Source organism: Thermobia domestica, chromosome 10 (assembly GCF_964235325.1).
Source record: "Thermobia domestica chromosome 10, izTheDome1.hap1.1, whole genome shotgun sequence".
NCBI lineage: Eukaryota > Metazoa > Arthropoda > Insecta > Zygentoma > Lepismatidae > Thermobia > Thermobia domestica.
The window spans coordinates 21960032-21975055 of record NC_137463.1 but is presented as its reverse complement, the minus strand read 5'-3'; the positions used below and the strand labels follow the sequence as shown (position 1 = coordinate 21975055).

The window sequence follows — 15024 nt, the reverse complement described above, 5'->3', positions numbered from 1 at the left end:
AATTATTTAAATGTCTATTTTATTAAACTAATATTTTTTCCCGTGAAAATAAATACGGTAAAATAGTACACTTAACCTGTTAATTTACCTTTAAAACGAAGTTAATGATTCAACAAGTTACCATACTTTTACAATTTTATGTTACAACATATGTCAGACAAAAATCAAAATTGTTTAAAAAATTAAACACTATAAAACAACTGTCAAAGAAGAGTACAAATTGTAAATTCTAAAATCTTTATTTACTATCTTCAAACATAATAAGTCAAATTTGATATTGAAACAAAAAATAAATTATACCATAGCAAAATAATTACTAGTAACATCATTAGATAATAAGGAAAAAGACTAAATTAAAACCAAAACCAAAATAAATAGTTTAAAATTATTTTTCCAAAGTTCGATGTTTATAATAATTATTCCTTGTATCAAACTTAAAGCAAAACACAATATTGTTGAAGCGAGCTTCTATCAATCGGCCAATTTGATATTCTGTATGTTTATTTATCTATTTTGTAATATGCCATTACAGTCTAATGTGATGATGTTTTTAATAGGAGGGTGCCCGAAATTTTTTGCAACCGACTGTACTTGACGTTTAACAAAAAATTTCTGGCTGTTCATATAATTCGTAATTTTGTTTGTTATTCTATTTCAAATTAACATGGAAAGCTGTAAAATATTCATTAGGAATCATAGTTTTGGGAATCAATATCTTTATTTATATTTAAATAAAGTTATAAGTCTTGTATATGGATATGTAAATGGATTATTACAATTCTTACGGGTGTCAGTGCGATCTGGAAAATATAGGTCCACCATTGGACGGAACTTTTCCAATAAATAACCAATCTAAAATTCGACAGAATTTTCAGGACCACCCTTCACCTCTCTTTTAGATATCTAGGTCCTTCTGAAATCTAGTTTAATCCAGATTTTACCAAATTTTATTCGTTTCAAAGCCCCACTGCCAAAAATGCTTTGTTTTGATTGGAGGATTCACCCACGCTATGATGTTAGAGCGCGATTACTACGACTCATGCCTAGGATTTTGCCGAAGACAGTGGACCCTGATTTTCCCAGCTCACAAAAGTAGAAATTAACTAGAAAAGCTGCATTAAGAAGGTAAAACTAATGTAATAGTTGAATAACTATCATCCAGGAAGCCACGGAGCCATAATTTACTCAATTTCATAGTAAAAAACCGGACTGTAGAGCAGAAATAGGAAGTGTAATTCAGTGACGCCATGTTTTGCCGATATCATTAGTGATGGACAGGTTCTACGAAGTGCATCAGTTTGTTAGTTGTTCTTAAATATCCACAAACAGTTTCGGAAGAGTAGTGTTTTTCTCCCTTAAAACATTATTATCCTGAAAATTATTTCTTTTAGAGTTACGTAAGGCCTGCCCCACTGCCGTTGGTGTTCGTGTATGTAGTGAATGTGATTTCTTTTTGTACTTATTTAGTAGTAACATGGCGGTATTTAATTTCTTTGTAGTTAGGATAGTGATCATAATGCACGTGTAAAGTTTCAGGAGGGCTCCTGTCTACTCCCAACTTGGGGGTACGGCTTCCAGCAGGGATGGGTTGAAGGTATAGTTATCATAAGGTTCTTTTCCCTTCAGGAAAGGGGCCTATATTTTTTCAATAAATAGTTTGGGCATTAACTGAACAGTTTGAATTAAGAATGTGATTTAGTGAATACAAGGGCCAATTGGCCCTGTTCCTTTCTTTCCCTTTCCTTTCGTAAACCGATAGAGCCGATTTAAAATGGTAAAATCTGAATGTTGTTTGTGTATATTTATTAGTATAACATGTATTAATGTAGTGTGTAGTATGGATGTGGCATGTATGTGTTGGTAATGTAGTATCAGTAGTAGTGATTGTAGTTAAGTGATGAAAGAGTGTGTGAAATAATGAAGTATGGACAGTGTATCATTCGTATTCGATCAATATTTAAACGCAACATATCGATCTATAGTAATATCAGAAAATGAGACTGTCATAGTATCAAAATTTCCGTGTACAAGGTCACATTCAGTGGTTCAAGGGTTGATCATATCGTCGCTAGCCCCCTAGTGTCAAAATTTAGTACTAACCGTCATTCTTATATCGATGCTCTTAGTGATTTAGTTTCCATGGAATTGACCTTTCTTTTCGAAATAAAACCTAGTAAATATAATTCCCAGCCCAAATGCATATACAGTTAGGTTAAGTGATCCAAAATTAATATTTTCTGAAAATTACAACACTCTACTTAGTCTAGAAATCGAAATATTTAAGTAAATAAACAATACGTAAATTCTTAACAGAAGTCGGGCGATATGATGCTAGTTTTTTCGCTTTGAAATTATATTAAATGTTCATTTTTTTCTTTCCTTCTGTGGCTGCAGAATAATTTCATTGTTGTCAGAATTTTATAAAATTAAATAATATCGTGGAGAACTCTACTTTCTGTGAACATACATATTTTTTTTTACATGAAGCTACGAAGTATAACATAGTATTGTTTGCGTGGTAAGGGAGTCTTGAGTTCGAGGGATGTTTTGTGTGGTGGCCGGAACATGAAACGTTGGCAATAATTTATAGATTTAGAAGTATATGACGAAGTGTGCATATATATTCTGGGTGTAGTTAAAGAAATAGGGTGTTTATGAAATACGACGTCGTAATAAAAGAATAACATGATAGTATGAATATATTGTGAAACGAAATGAATGAGAGGACACCCATATACATAGAGATATATATAGATATATATAAGCCCAGTTTATGATTAGTCACGTTTCGGTAAAGAGAATAGATATATATATATTTTTAAGGATTATGTGTAGCTATCCACATCTCGGGTTCTGGCCCCTACACCGGAGCATCCTGCGAACATGTGGGTGAGATATTGCTGGACTATGTTAGTGCTTAATATCTTAATTTGTTATTGCAGTCGTATTCGTTCATAATAATCTCGTTTAATATTTGTAGCATCATATAATCGCTGACTGGGCATATTTAATAATCAATTATGTAAACACAATAGCTGTTACATAACGGGGCTGTAGTGAATTATATTTTTCGGTCGGTTTTAAAATAAAATATCCTGCTCCGTGAGATTTTTTTTCTTTCTTCACGTTACCTACTTGGGCTAGCTTACAATATTCATGGAGGCGACAGCTCTGACAGGGTTACGGAAACAAAACAATTAGTTATTGAAATTTATTACCGTACCCGGGCATCGACCCCTCCCCCCTTGAATATTTTCGTTTTCTTTTCTCAGTTTTCAAACTAGATAGTGATGGAAATTAATCGATGCCTCAGAATTTAGCGCATTCTGCGAAGGGGAGCTATCGGTGAAGTTTGGCAATAGAAATCACCGATCCAAAATCCAGTTTATTTAATTTTTTTTTATTATTTTGGCAAATCCATAATTAGGGTCTCTCTTATTGCATTGCCTTCGGTCTAATTTTCGTACTTTCCTCTAGATCCTTTCTCAATTTTCGGAGAGGTCGATAATTTTTTTATTGTTTTAGAAATTTCAAAATTTAGGGCAATGACATCTTGCCCTCCCCCCTTTCTCTCTTTCGCCTGTTGGTTTGGGCCGGATACGGTTACTAAATAATAATTTTACAAGCAATAACTTGTGAAGTTATTATTTACAAGACACAGACTTGCTTCTTGGCACCAGGTGTTTCCCCTTGAGTCTACGTATTTGAGTAGACCACCCTTTTGGCATATTAAGAATATTTTGGCTATGGATTTGTTGAGATCGAAATTCGACTTCTATCTTTGTAGCGTTAGTTATTTCTCACTTAAGTCTTTGGCGCCCCTATTCTTCGTCTTCCTTCTTCTCTATCTCTCTCTCTGTCTTCATTTCTTCAAGTTTTTTTTAATTTTTCAACCTTCCCCCCCAGATTTTGAACTTGTCGTTTACAATTTATTTAACGTACAACTCTAATCTGAAATTACCAGCTGAGACGTTGCAAGACACGATTCATGAATAAAGTAGATAGTGATTGGGTCCTCCATCACATTTTGACCTATTGCCAAAATGAATAACGACTTTATATTTGACGACACTTCAATTACGTTCTTTCACCGTCGTCCCGCTAAGTTTTTTTTTCATCGGTCACTTTCCTTCCGTTTTGGTTTTCGTTTATCTTGTAGTTAACCTGAGCCCAGAAATTGTATTTTGGTTTATCTATTTATATCTTTAGGAATGTTCTGTGTTACGTGCCTGCCTCACAAAGTTTTTTTTACTATTTATGCACGAATTGACAATATGAAAGTTAAAATTTATAGACGCGCGGTATCAGAAAAAAAAATCAATTCTTTTTTCATATGTAATGTCGGAAGTCATTTGTTTATCTTGTACAATGTTTGCAACCTTTTCTGAAATTATTGTTGGGGTTATTACTTAAAATGTGTGCGCGATTATTAAATATGAATATATATATATAGAGAGAGAGATAAATGAATACGTCGAAATGTACATGCTTAGTATGTGAATATGATGTTAAAGTAAAGTATGATATTAAATGTATTATATGGATATATGTAAGAGCGCTCGTGTCTGTCCCCCCAAACGTGTATTGGTTGCTATAGTTTACCAGTAAGTTTTCCGACGAATATAAGAATATAGATTTTTGTCAAGAATACCGCCGTGCACTCAAACAATTTTCCTTTCTTCTGAATAGATGTAAATCATAACCTATGTAATTATTTAATGGCATGTATTAAGAAGTAACGGCAGGTCTAAATGTAACCCACATCATAATGAATATTATCCCTGAACTACCAACCTAAAACCATTGTGGAAAGTGTACCTTTAATCCCTCTCACCTGCATATGTATCCTGTGACTTGACCAGTGTTTTTCTTATCCTCAATGTAAATCATCATACTCCTTACACCTGTGGAAGATCGTCTTAAATTCGAACCATATATACATATATACAAAAGTGATCCTGGATAAATGAAAGGTCTCATGACGTGTCCCAGTGATGAACAAGTAACTCAAAATTATCTAATTAATAAATTTGGAAATGGACTGACTAAGAGGAGAAACATCCTCTGGCGGAAAGTGATTTTCAAAATCCCTAGATGGGTATAAACGTCGCAGTATGCGAGTGCAGATATAAACTGCTAATAGTCACAAACTAAATATAGTTGATGAATGGTTTTTATAAACCAATAGTTATATATATATATAAATATATATATATAAATATATATATATATAAACACAAACTAAGTTAAATGGAGCGAAATATTTTGGACGCTACGAGTAGTGCGCGATTTGTGATTTGAACGCTCAGAATTATTAATATTTTATTGCTCAATGTGAAGTAGAGACTCATAAGTTCTATTACACCCAAAAGTTTTTTTCTTTTCTTTTTCTTTGTCCATTTTTTTAAAGTAATATAAGTGTCTTCTTTGCGTATGTCGCAAATCAAAATTTCGCTTTAGCATGCCTAAGATATAATATATGTAATAATTCTTTTTCTTTCCATTTGTCAATATGATCAAATGTATAAAGACCTACTAAAGTATAATTCTATGTATTCTATTGATATATAACCAAGAACTTGTGCTTTTAATATTTTTTTTCTTTTCACTATGAATGTAATAAACTATTTGTACCTTTGTAGTTAGTTAGTTTCCTTTAAACATATATACACTGTCCTGAGTGAGTGAGCGAGTGAATGCGTGATAGATTTAATTCAAGTAATTTTAGTAATATCATTTGTCATATTAACGTCTATAATATATGTGTCATCTTTTAATATATGTGTTAAGGTAAATAACCTAGGTCATGAAGGACCGCTACTAAAGGTTTAAATCAGCTCTAGGAGTGAGACGAAAATAGCAGGATGAGCCTAAATACGACATCTTTCTTCCAGGAAGTTGAAACCCTTATTGATACGATACATAAATTCATATTGAGTTATAAGTTTGATTTTTTTTTCTTTCTTAGCTAATTCATATGTGTGGTCGATCCTAGAGAACAGAGTTCAGATACTGGATGGTTATCAATCATCGTTTGGAATAACATTATAAAGAATAATTTCGATTTTCTCCTTTCCTGGTCTAGGTCTGGGCAACCCCACGAACGTGGTGCCTGGAGCTAGGTCGGGGTGGTATGAAGGAACATGTGTCTATTCCGAAGCATTATAAAATTGATTAGTCGTTAATAACGCTTAAAATGATTCATCTTTCAACGACTTTCCCGACTTCTTACTATATTTCCGGAATTATCCAGTAATCTGTTTCTTATTAAAATACTCTATTTGCTTTCTTCTTTTTCCTTCCTTTTTCTACCTCCTTCTTTTACCCTTCTACTTTCTTCTCTTTCTTTTCTATTTCTGAATGAAAGAAAACGTAGTAATGACTGAGAGTAGTCGCTATTGGCACGGACAATAAGTTGTTTCGATGAGTTTTCTTCGGGAGTCCGATATGGGATAATTAACCATGAGATGAGTATGCATTGAGGGACGAACAATAACAAGAAAGTTTATTGAAATTTACTTTATTGGAAAATAATCAGGATTTCAATTAGTAGGTGATGTTTCGTAATCGCCCTCGTTAAAGAAATTAATGTTAGCGACTTCACTACATTCAGTCTTCTTCGTTTACTTTTATTTTTTTTTCGTTTTCTTTCAATTTGAAGATAGTTTTCGTAAAATTTACTTGAAGCGAGCTTCTATCAGTCGGCCAATCTGATATTCAGTATGGTTATTGATCTATTTGAAGATAATTTTCGTAAAATTTACTTGATTGTAATTAAACTTGTTATGTGCATTTCTTCAACCTTCGGAAATACGTCTATTATTTGGAGTTGAAATTTGTCAAGAATAAGGCAGTAAAAGAAGCTGAAATCAATGTTACGAGTTATTTTGTGAAGTAGACAACAAATGTATGCCTTGTCTATTGATGGAACCTCATTTACTCTTACTCTCTTCCTAAAAAAAAAAGAGATTTTCGTAACCAACTCTAATTATTCACAGGCTTCGATTAATGCAAGAGCGAGGTCTCCTGCAAAGAGAAGATCGAAAATGGCATTATCCAAGGCCCCATTGTGTTCCTGATGATCAGATAGTAAGTGTGGGGATTGCCTCTTTCTCGCCTGTGCTTATCCTAGTCGCCTTTGGTGTTGTGATTTCAACATTCATACTGTTTGTGGAAATATTGTTTCATAAGAGGTAAGAAATAAAATACCTATAGTATCCTTGGATAATTCGTATAGTTTAAATGATATTTGTTATGAACAGATTAAGGGTAATTATTGGTATGGTGTTTTTGGTGATTTTAAATTGATTATAGATAAGAGTACAGGATATTTCAACGCTACTAAGTTGTGTCAAAGTGGTGGAAAAGAATTTAAACATTGGTTAGAAAATAAAGAATCGAAAGAACTCATAACATATATTTCCAGGGTCGGTATTCCGACTGTGGAAATTATTAAAAAAGTAGCAGGAGGTAAAGGTGAAACATAAGAGGAACATATGTATGTAAAGAGTTGATTTTGGATATATCTCGATGGGTTTCTCCTGAGTTTTACGTTAAATGCAATCAAATCATTATCGACTATTACACAAAAGACTTTAAACAATACAAGGATGAACAGGAACAACTAAAAGCAAGAGTGCAAGAGATAGAACAACAAATGAACCAGTTACGTATAAACAATGAGAAACAAGAAAAGGAAATAAATCGTCTTAAACAATCGCAGCACCATATACAGATGATGTTTCAAAAGATAATTGTCTAATCATATACAAGAAGAACAAACCTAATGATCCTTTCCCTTATTATGGTATCAGATGTCAGAAGAGAAGTTTATATAAACCTCTTAATGAAGCAGAAGAAAAATATCCGAATCATGTAATAATATACGAAAAGTTTAGAGATCCTAACAGTATTAAGCTATTCAACCTAATGCAGCAAGAACTAGATATTCGTAAAGGTAAGGGTAATGAGTATTGGACGCCACTATCAGAAGAAGAATTGATTAAAGAAATTGATTGTTTATATGATAGGTTATTATCTGATAATTAAGGTTACGACTTTTATGATATAATAATTAAGGCTACAACTTTTATGATATAATAATCATAAAAGTTAATTAGTTAAACATTAAACAAACCATCTGTTGTAACATCGAATGCTAAATTTAATATACCACCTAAATCGGGATTATTACGGTATTTTCTTATTATAACTCTCCAATCTACATAATGTCTAAATAAATATATAAACTCTACAGAGATGTGTTGATAAATTGAAATGTTATGCCAATGAACTCTGTCTTTGAACTCTACCATAAATCCTTCTGTTAAATTTTGAAATATTGAAATTATTTCCCAATCTACTTTGTCAGCGTAATCTCTTATAAGGTTTTCCGATAATTGTTGAGTTCCAGATAAGCGCCCCCAAGAAACTTTATCTGCATGTTCTCGTATAAAGGCTTCAGAGAGTTTGTTTCCATAAGATATAGCATCAAAATCAACTTTATCTATAAACTCATTAATAAATTCTTCAGATAGGTTTTGATTATACGATACTTCTTTCCAGTCAACTCTATCTGCAAATTCTCTTATAAAGTCTTCTGATAAGTCTTGGCTTCCTGAAATAATCTCCCAATCGACTTTATCAGCTAATTCTCTTATAAACTCTTCCGATAACTTTTTCCATGAACATATTTCACTCAAATTAACTTTCTGCAGATATTTGCGTATGAAATCTTCTGTAATGTGATAATAGTTATATTCCTCCTAATAATCATCATAACCTATAGATAACCATTGTTCATCAGTCAGTGAATCTAATATTTCATCGGATAAGTCCATAACGTTTGCATAGAGAATGTTTTGTATAAGAAATGAGTTGTTTTCTTTAGTGGCTTTCTTGAACAAATGATCTAACATACCTATGGACACACTAAAATTTATTTTGTCTTCATCATTATAACCACCAATATCTAAATGTTTACATACACAATCAAATATAGGTTTGTAAGATAATATTTCCTTAGCACTAGTCATGTTCGTTTTTATTCTTAGATTTTTTAAATTTATCTCATTTTTGTTGGTTTTCTATATAATAAATATGGAGAAAGAATTTGATTTATTACATGATAGACTTAAACTAATTCATCATGGTCTTAAACTCTTAGCAGCACTACTAGAGAAGCAAATACTGTTAAAGGAAAAAGAATTATTAATAATGCAACAAAAAACATCTGACTTGAGTAGTGATGATGAATATAAATATGGTAGTGATGATTATGATGATGATGATGAGTAAGTTTACAAAAATGATTTAATTTTAATATGTGTATATGTGACTTTGATGGGTTATTCTCATCAAAGTCGTGTTCTAATACAACGCGTAATATGTAGACAATGGCAGGAGTGTACAATGTTAAGCGTTGTATTAGGATATATGGAACTAAAAATAGTACAAAAATGATTAGAAATAATCCGGCGAAGATAAAAATTGAGTTATAGTAAGAGTTTCTATATATTAAATAAGATGAGTAATTATAGTAAATTTACTGTAATAGAGTTAAGACGACAATGTAAAGAAAACGGAATCAAAAGATATTCCCGATTAAGAAAAGCAGAACTAATAAACCTTCTTAAACAATATGATGATGAACAAAACAGAAGACAGATTAGAGATATATTCCCATTTAAACAAGAAATAATTGAAGAACTGAAACCAACACGTATACCTATAAAAGTAGAATTAGAAGAAACAGCATTAAAGAAGCGTTTACAAACCATTAAAGTTGAAAACACAGGAGGATATAAAGACCCAATAAAATTTTTAGATACAAGTGGAAGAGTTGCTATTAACAAAATCAAAGAAGAATTAAAATTTCACCCTGTTAAAGTTAACCTTGTTTTCATTTGTGACTATATTAAAGATAAAGAAATACAAGAGCGCAATTTCAAAACATCAAACGAGAGAATATTAGAATCAACTGACTTAAATGAATATATATCTTATGCAAAACAAAAACTTCGTAGAGAAATGGAAGAGTTTGAAGGTAGAGGATCAGAATGGACATCGCATCAAATTAAATATTTACAAATCAGATTAAACAAGTATGTACCATTAAGAGCTTCTTCCTATATTGAACTTCCTAAACTAATTAAAGATAAGAAAGCAGTGATTAATATTAAAAATAAGGACAATAAATGTTTCTTGTATTCTATTGCAAGCTATTTAAAACCTATAGACAGATGTTCTCAGTTTCAAAGACCTTCACATTATAAACAGCTTGTTAATGAGTTGCAAAAGAAGTATTACGATAACATTGAATTTCCTGTACAATTAAAAGATATTCCAAAATTTGAAAGAAGAAGTAATATTTCCATCAATGTTTACAGCTATGACAAAAACTATAATATATATCCACTTCAAATCACAAAAACAAAGCAAGAAAAACATGTTAATTTATTATATATAAAAGATGATCAAAATAATAATCATTCTTGTTGGATAAAAGACCTATCACGATTAATAAGAAGTCAAGTGACAAAACATGAGGAAAAACTATACTTCTGCGACAGATGTTTAACGAGGCACTTTCGAAATGAGAAGCAGTTGCAAAACCATATGCTATATTGTAAAGAGCATGAGGCTGTTAGAATAGAACTTCCAAAACCATACGACAATCAAATAGAGTTTCAAAACTATAATCGATCATTAAGAGTTCCATTTGTGATAATTGCCGACTTTGAATGCATCTTATGTAAGTTAAAAATAGAGCATAATTGTAGTAAAACAGTAAAATATCAAAAGCATGAACCAATGAGTTTTTGTTACTATGTCAAATATTCAAATGGGAACTATAAAGCCCCTGTTAGTTATATAGGTCCAGATGCTGCAAAAGTATTTATTGAAATGTTACAAAAAGAAGCAATAAAAATTAAGGAAATATATAACAGGGTAGTTGATATGACCCCGCTTAGTGAGGAGGAAATAGAAGCTTATAACAGTTCGGATACTTGTCATATATGTGAGAAAAACTTGAATGACTTACCACCAGCCGCTGATAAAAAAATAAATATATTAAAGGGGAAAATACAGTTCTATAAGGATAGAGATGATATGAGTGAAAAAATAAAAGAATGGAAGCATGACTTAAAAAAGTGTTTGTATAAGATAAATAAAAATAAAGCAAAAGTAAGAGATCATAATCATTTAACTGGAAAATTTAGAGGTGCAGTTCACAGTTATTGCAATTTAAATTATAAAAATCCCAACTTTGTTCCTGTATTTCTTCACAATTTAACTGGTTATGATACGCACTTGTTTATTAAGGAGTTAGCTTATGATACACAGAAAATTAAACTGATCGCTAATAATGAAGAAAGGTACATAACATATGAAAAATATGTAAAAGCAGGATCAGAAAAAAATGGAATAAATTTAAGATTTGTTGATTCATTTACATTTATGTCAAAGAGTTTAGCAGAGTTAACTAGTAATTTAAAGCCAGAACGATTTCGAGAAACATTAAAGTTTTTCCCAATTAATAAACTTGATCTAGTTAATACTAAAGGTGATTATCCATTTGATTATGTTGATTCATTTGAAAAATTAGAAGAATCTGTTCCATTATCTATAGACAAATTTACAAACAGATTAACAGGAGAAAAAATGAGTCCTGAACGTCATAAGCTTCATGTGCGAGTTTGTAAAGAATTCGATCTGAAGTTAGTGAGGGACTTAACTGAACATTATAACAAAACAGATGTCCTTCAATTAACAGATATATTTGAAAACTTTAGAGATGTGTGTTTAAAGGCATATGGATTAGATCCTGCTTGGTATTATACAGCACCAGGCCTATCGTGGGATGCAATGTTAAAGATGACTAAAATTAACTTAGAAATGTTGACTGATTATGATAAAATACTAATGTTAGAAAAGGGTATACGAGGAGGAATCTCACAATGTAGTAAAAGATATGTAAAAGCTTACAACAAATACATGCAAGATTATAATAAAGATGAGTGTTCAACATACCTAGCATATTTAGACGCAAACAATTTATATGGATGGGCTATGAGTCAATACATGCCTTATAAAACTTTAAGTGGATTAAACCTTCCATAAATATAATGAACATTCCAGATGATTCAGAAACAGGATACATATTAGAAGTAGATTTAGAATATCCGAGGTATTTACACAACAAACATTCTGATTTACCATTAGCTCCAGAAAACATGTGTCCACCAGAATCTAAACAATCGAAACTACTAACAACACTTTATAATAAGGAACGATATGTAATTCACTATAGGAACTTAAAACTATATATGTCACTTGGAATGAGATTAAAGAAAGTGCATAGAATATTAGAATTCAAACAATCAGACTGGTTAAAGAAATACATTGATTTAAATACAAATATGAGAACGCAAGCTAAAAACAAGTTTGAAGAAGATTTTTATAAGCTCATGAATAACTCGGTATTCGGAAAAACAATGGAAAATATTAGAAAGAGGCAGCCCATACAATTACAATGTGATCCTGAAAGAGTAGAAAAATTAATTGCAAAACCAAATTTTGATTACAGAACAATATTTACAGAGAATTTATGTGCTATACATATGAAAAAAGAGCGTCTAACATTTAATAAGCCAATATATGTTGGTATGAGTGTATTAGAACTATCAAAACTATTAATGTATGATTTTCACTATAACACTATGAAGCCGAAATATGGAAACAATATAGATTTATGTTATATGGATACTGATAGCTTTATATATGAGATTGAAACTGATGACTTTTATAAAGATATAGCAGAAATAGTTGACCAGTTTGATACGAGTGAATACGGGGAAAATAACATATATGGACTGCCACTAATAAACAAAAAAGTAATAGGTAAGATGAAAGATGAGAATAAAGGTAAGATAATGACAGAGTTTATTGGATTGAGATCAAAGATGTATGCTTATAGAGTAGAAAATAAAGAAGAGAAAAAAGCTAAAGGAGTAACTAAAGCTGTAATATCAAAAGAGTTGCAATTTAATGATTATAAATAAAGTTTATTTAAAAATGTAAAAACATATAAAGACATAAACCTCATTAGGAGTTATAAGCACGATATATATAGTATAACCGTTCATAAGCTAGCATTAGATTCTTCAGATGATAAAAGATATATATTAAAAGATGGAGTAAATACATTAGCTTGGGGTCATTATGGGATAGAAGAGGAGTAGTTGTAGTTTTAGTTATAAGTTTTAGATGTAAGTTAGTTATAAGTTTTTAGATGTAAGTTTTTATGATTTTAACTGTCATAAAAGCATATTCAATCTCACTTTGAGTTATCCCTCTGTGTTAAAGTACAATAGTCAGTGGTGGCTTCATAATTTTTTTGACAGTTAGGGGGTGGAAGGGGGAAAGTGTCTGCAGAACCTACATGTATCCCCTACTAACAAGCCATAGGTGTGGAACGAATACAGTTGTGTGTTCGTAGTCTTATGTATTCATTGTCCGCTAAAATAGGGGTTTGGAACGAGTACACCCCCTTTTGCTATGTTAAAATAGGGGTGGAAAAAAGGTGGTCATCAAAGAGAACGAGTAAAGGGAACGAATACACCCCTAAAATGGACTAACCCTGCTATGTGTGTTCGTAATCTTATGTATTCATTGTCCGCTAAAATAGGGGCTGAATACACCCCCTGCAATGTGTTCGTAGTCTTATGTAATTTCTGCTATGTTAAAATAGGGGTTGGAAAATATGCTCATATAAGGGAATGAATATTATGTATTATCTGCTTTGCTATGTGTTCTGTGCTATGTTAAATAGTGGTTATTAGCTCTGCAATGTTCATAGGGGTTGAAAAAGTGATCATAAAAGAGAACTCATAAAAGATTATCTGCTCTGCTGTGTGTTCATAGTCTCAGTGTAATTTCTGCTATGGTCAAAAAGAGGTTGGAAAAAGTGATCATAAAAGGGAACGAGATCACCCCTAAAAAGTGCTCATAAAAGAGAACGAGTACACCCCCTAAAAAGTGCGCATAAAAGGGAACAAATACAACCCTAAAATGGAGGTCGTAAAAGACCGTGGGTGGACGGTTCAAGGTGCTCGCTTTCTCGTATCGTCCCTGTGTCGTCCGGCATAGAGTGTCAGGCGTCACTGGGAAATTCGTTCTCTGCTTCAAGCGGGACTGAGAAAGTGGGTAGAAAGTGAGTGGCGCAGAACTGGCATTTTTATACTACTTATGTATATATATTGTAGTGTAATGTAGAGTTCTCATTGCTGTTAGCCTCAAACTAGATGCTTGCAGCTCCACAGAGAGAAAGCCAAGATGTCACCCCCAGATTACACAAGCACACACACACACACACACACCACCACCACAGCCACCACCACCACACAGATTCTCACCTAACTAGGGATGGTACCGAGACCGAGACTAGTCTCGGTCTCGTCTCGGTCTCGTCTCGAATTATCGAGACGAGACCGAGACCGAGACGGACTTTTTTATACCGAGACGAGACCGAGACCGAGACGGACTTTTAAAAACCGAGACGAGACCGAGACCGAGACAGACCTCTATAAATCGAGACGAGACCGAGACGAGACTTAGGTCAGTCTCGAAAGTCTCGGTCTCGTCTCGAATATTGATATTGATAGATACTAAAATTGCCTTCACTCAAAATTTGTTTCGTTGCTGTGTTAGATAATATGAGAGCGGTCGACTGATGTACATTGGCGTATTTAGGGGGTGGTTATCGGGCTCAAACCCCTCCCGAAATAAATTTGTGATAATTTTTTGCATTGCACGTACAACGCAAATGTTTCTTACTGGTTCCTCAAGCCTCTCCAGAAACTAAATCCACTGCTGATGCAAATAGAATTCTCTCTCTCTCTCTCTCTCTCTCTCTCTCTCTATATATATATATATATATATATATATATATATATATATGGTCGCGGTGCCGCCCAGGTCCGCCCTGCATAGGTTCCCGGGGCCCAACTTTAATTTTAAATG

At 32.5% G+C, this 15024-nt stretch overlaps 1 protein-coding gene across 1 annotated transcript in view; it reads left to right on the top strand.

Annotated features, from left to right (window-relative positions):
* The window catches only part of LOC145661415 (ionotropic receptor 75a-like), a 134122-nt gene that overhangs the window by 99563 nt on the left and 19535 nt on the right, over positions 1–15024 (top strand). The window contains exon 9 of the mRNA XM_081726717.1: positions 6999–7089. Coding sequence (XP_081582843.1) covers positions 6999–7089 — 91 coding nt within the window. The remainder of the gene's footprint in view (positions 1–6998; positions 7090–15024) is intronic.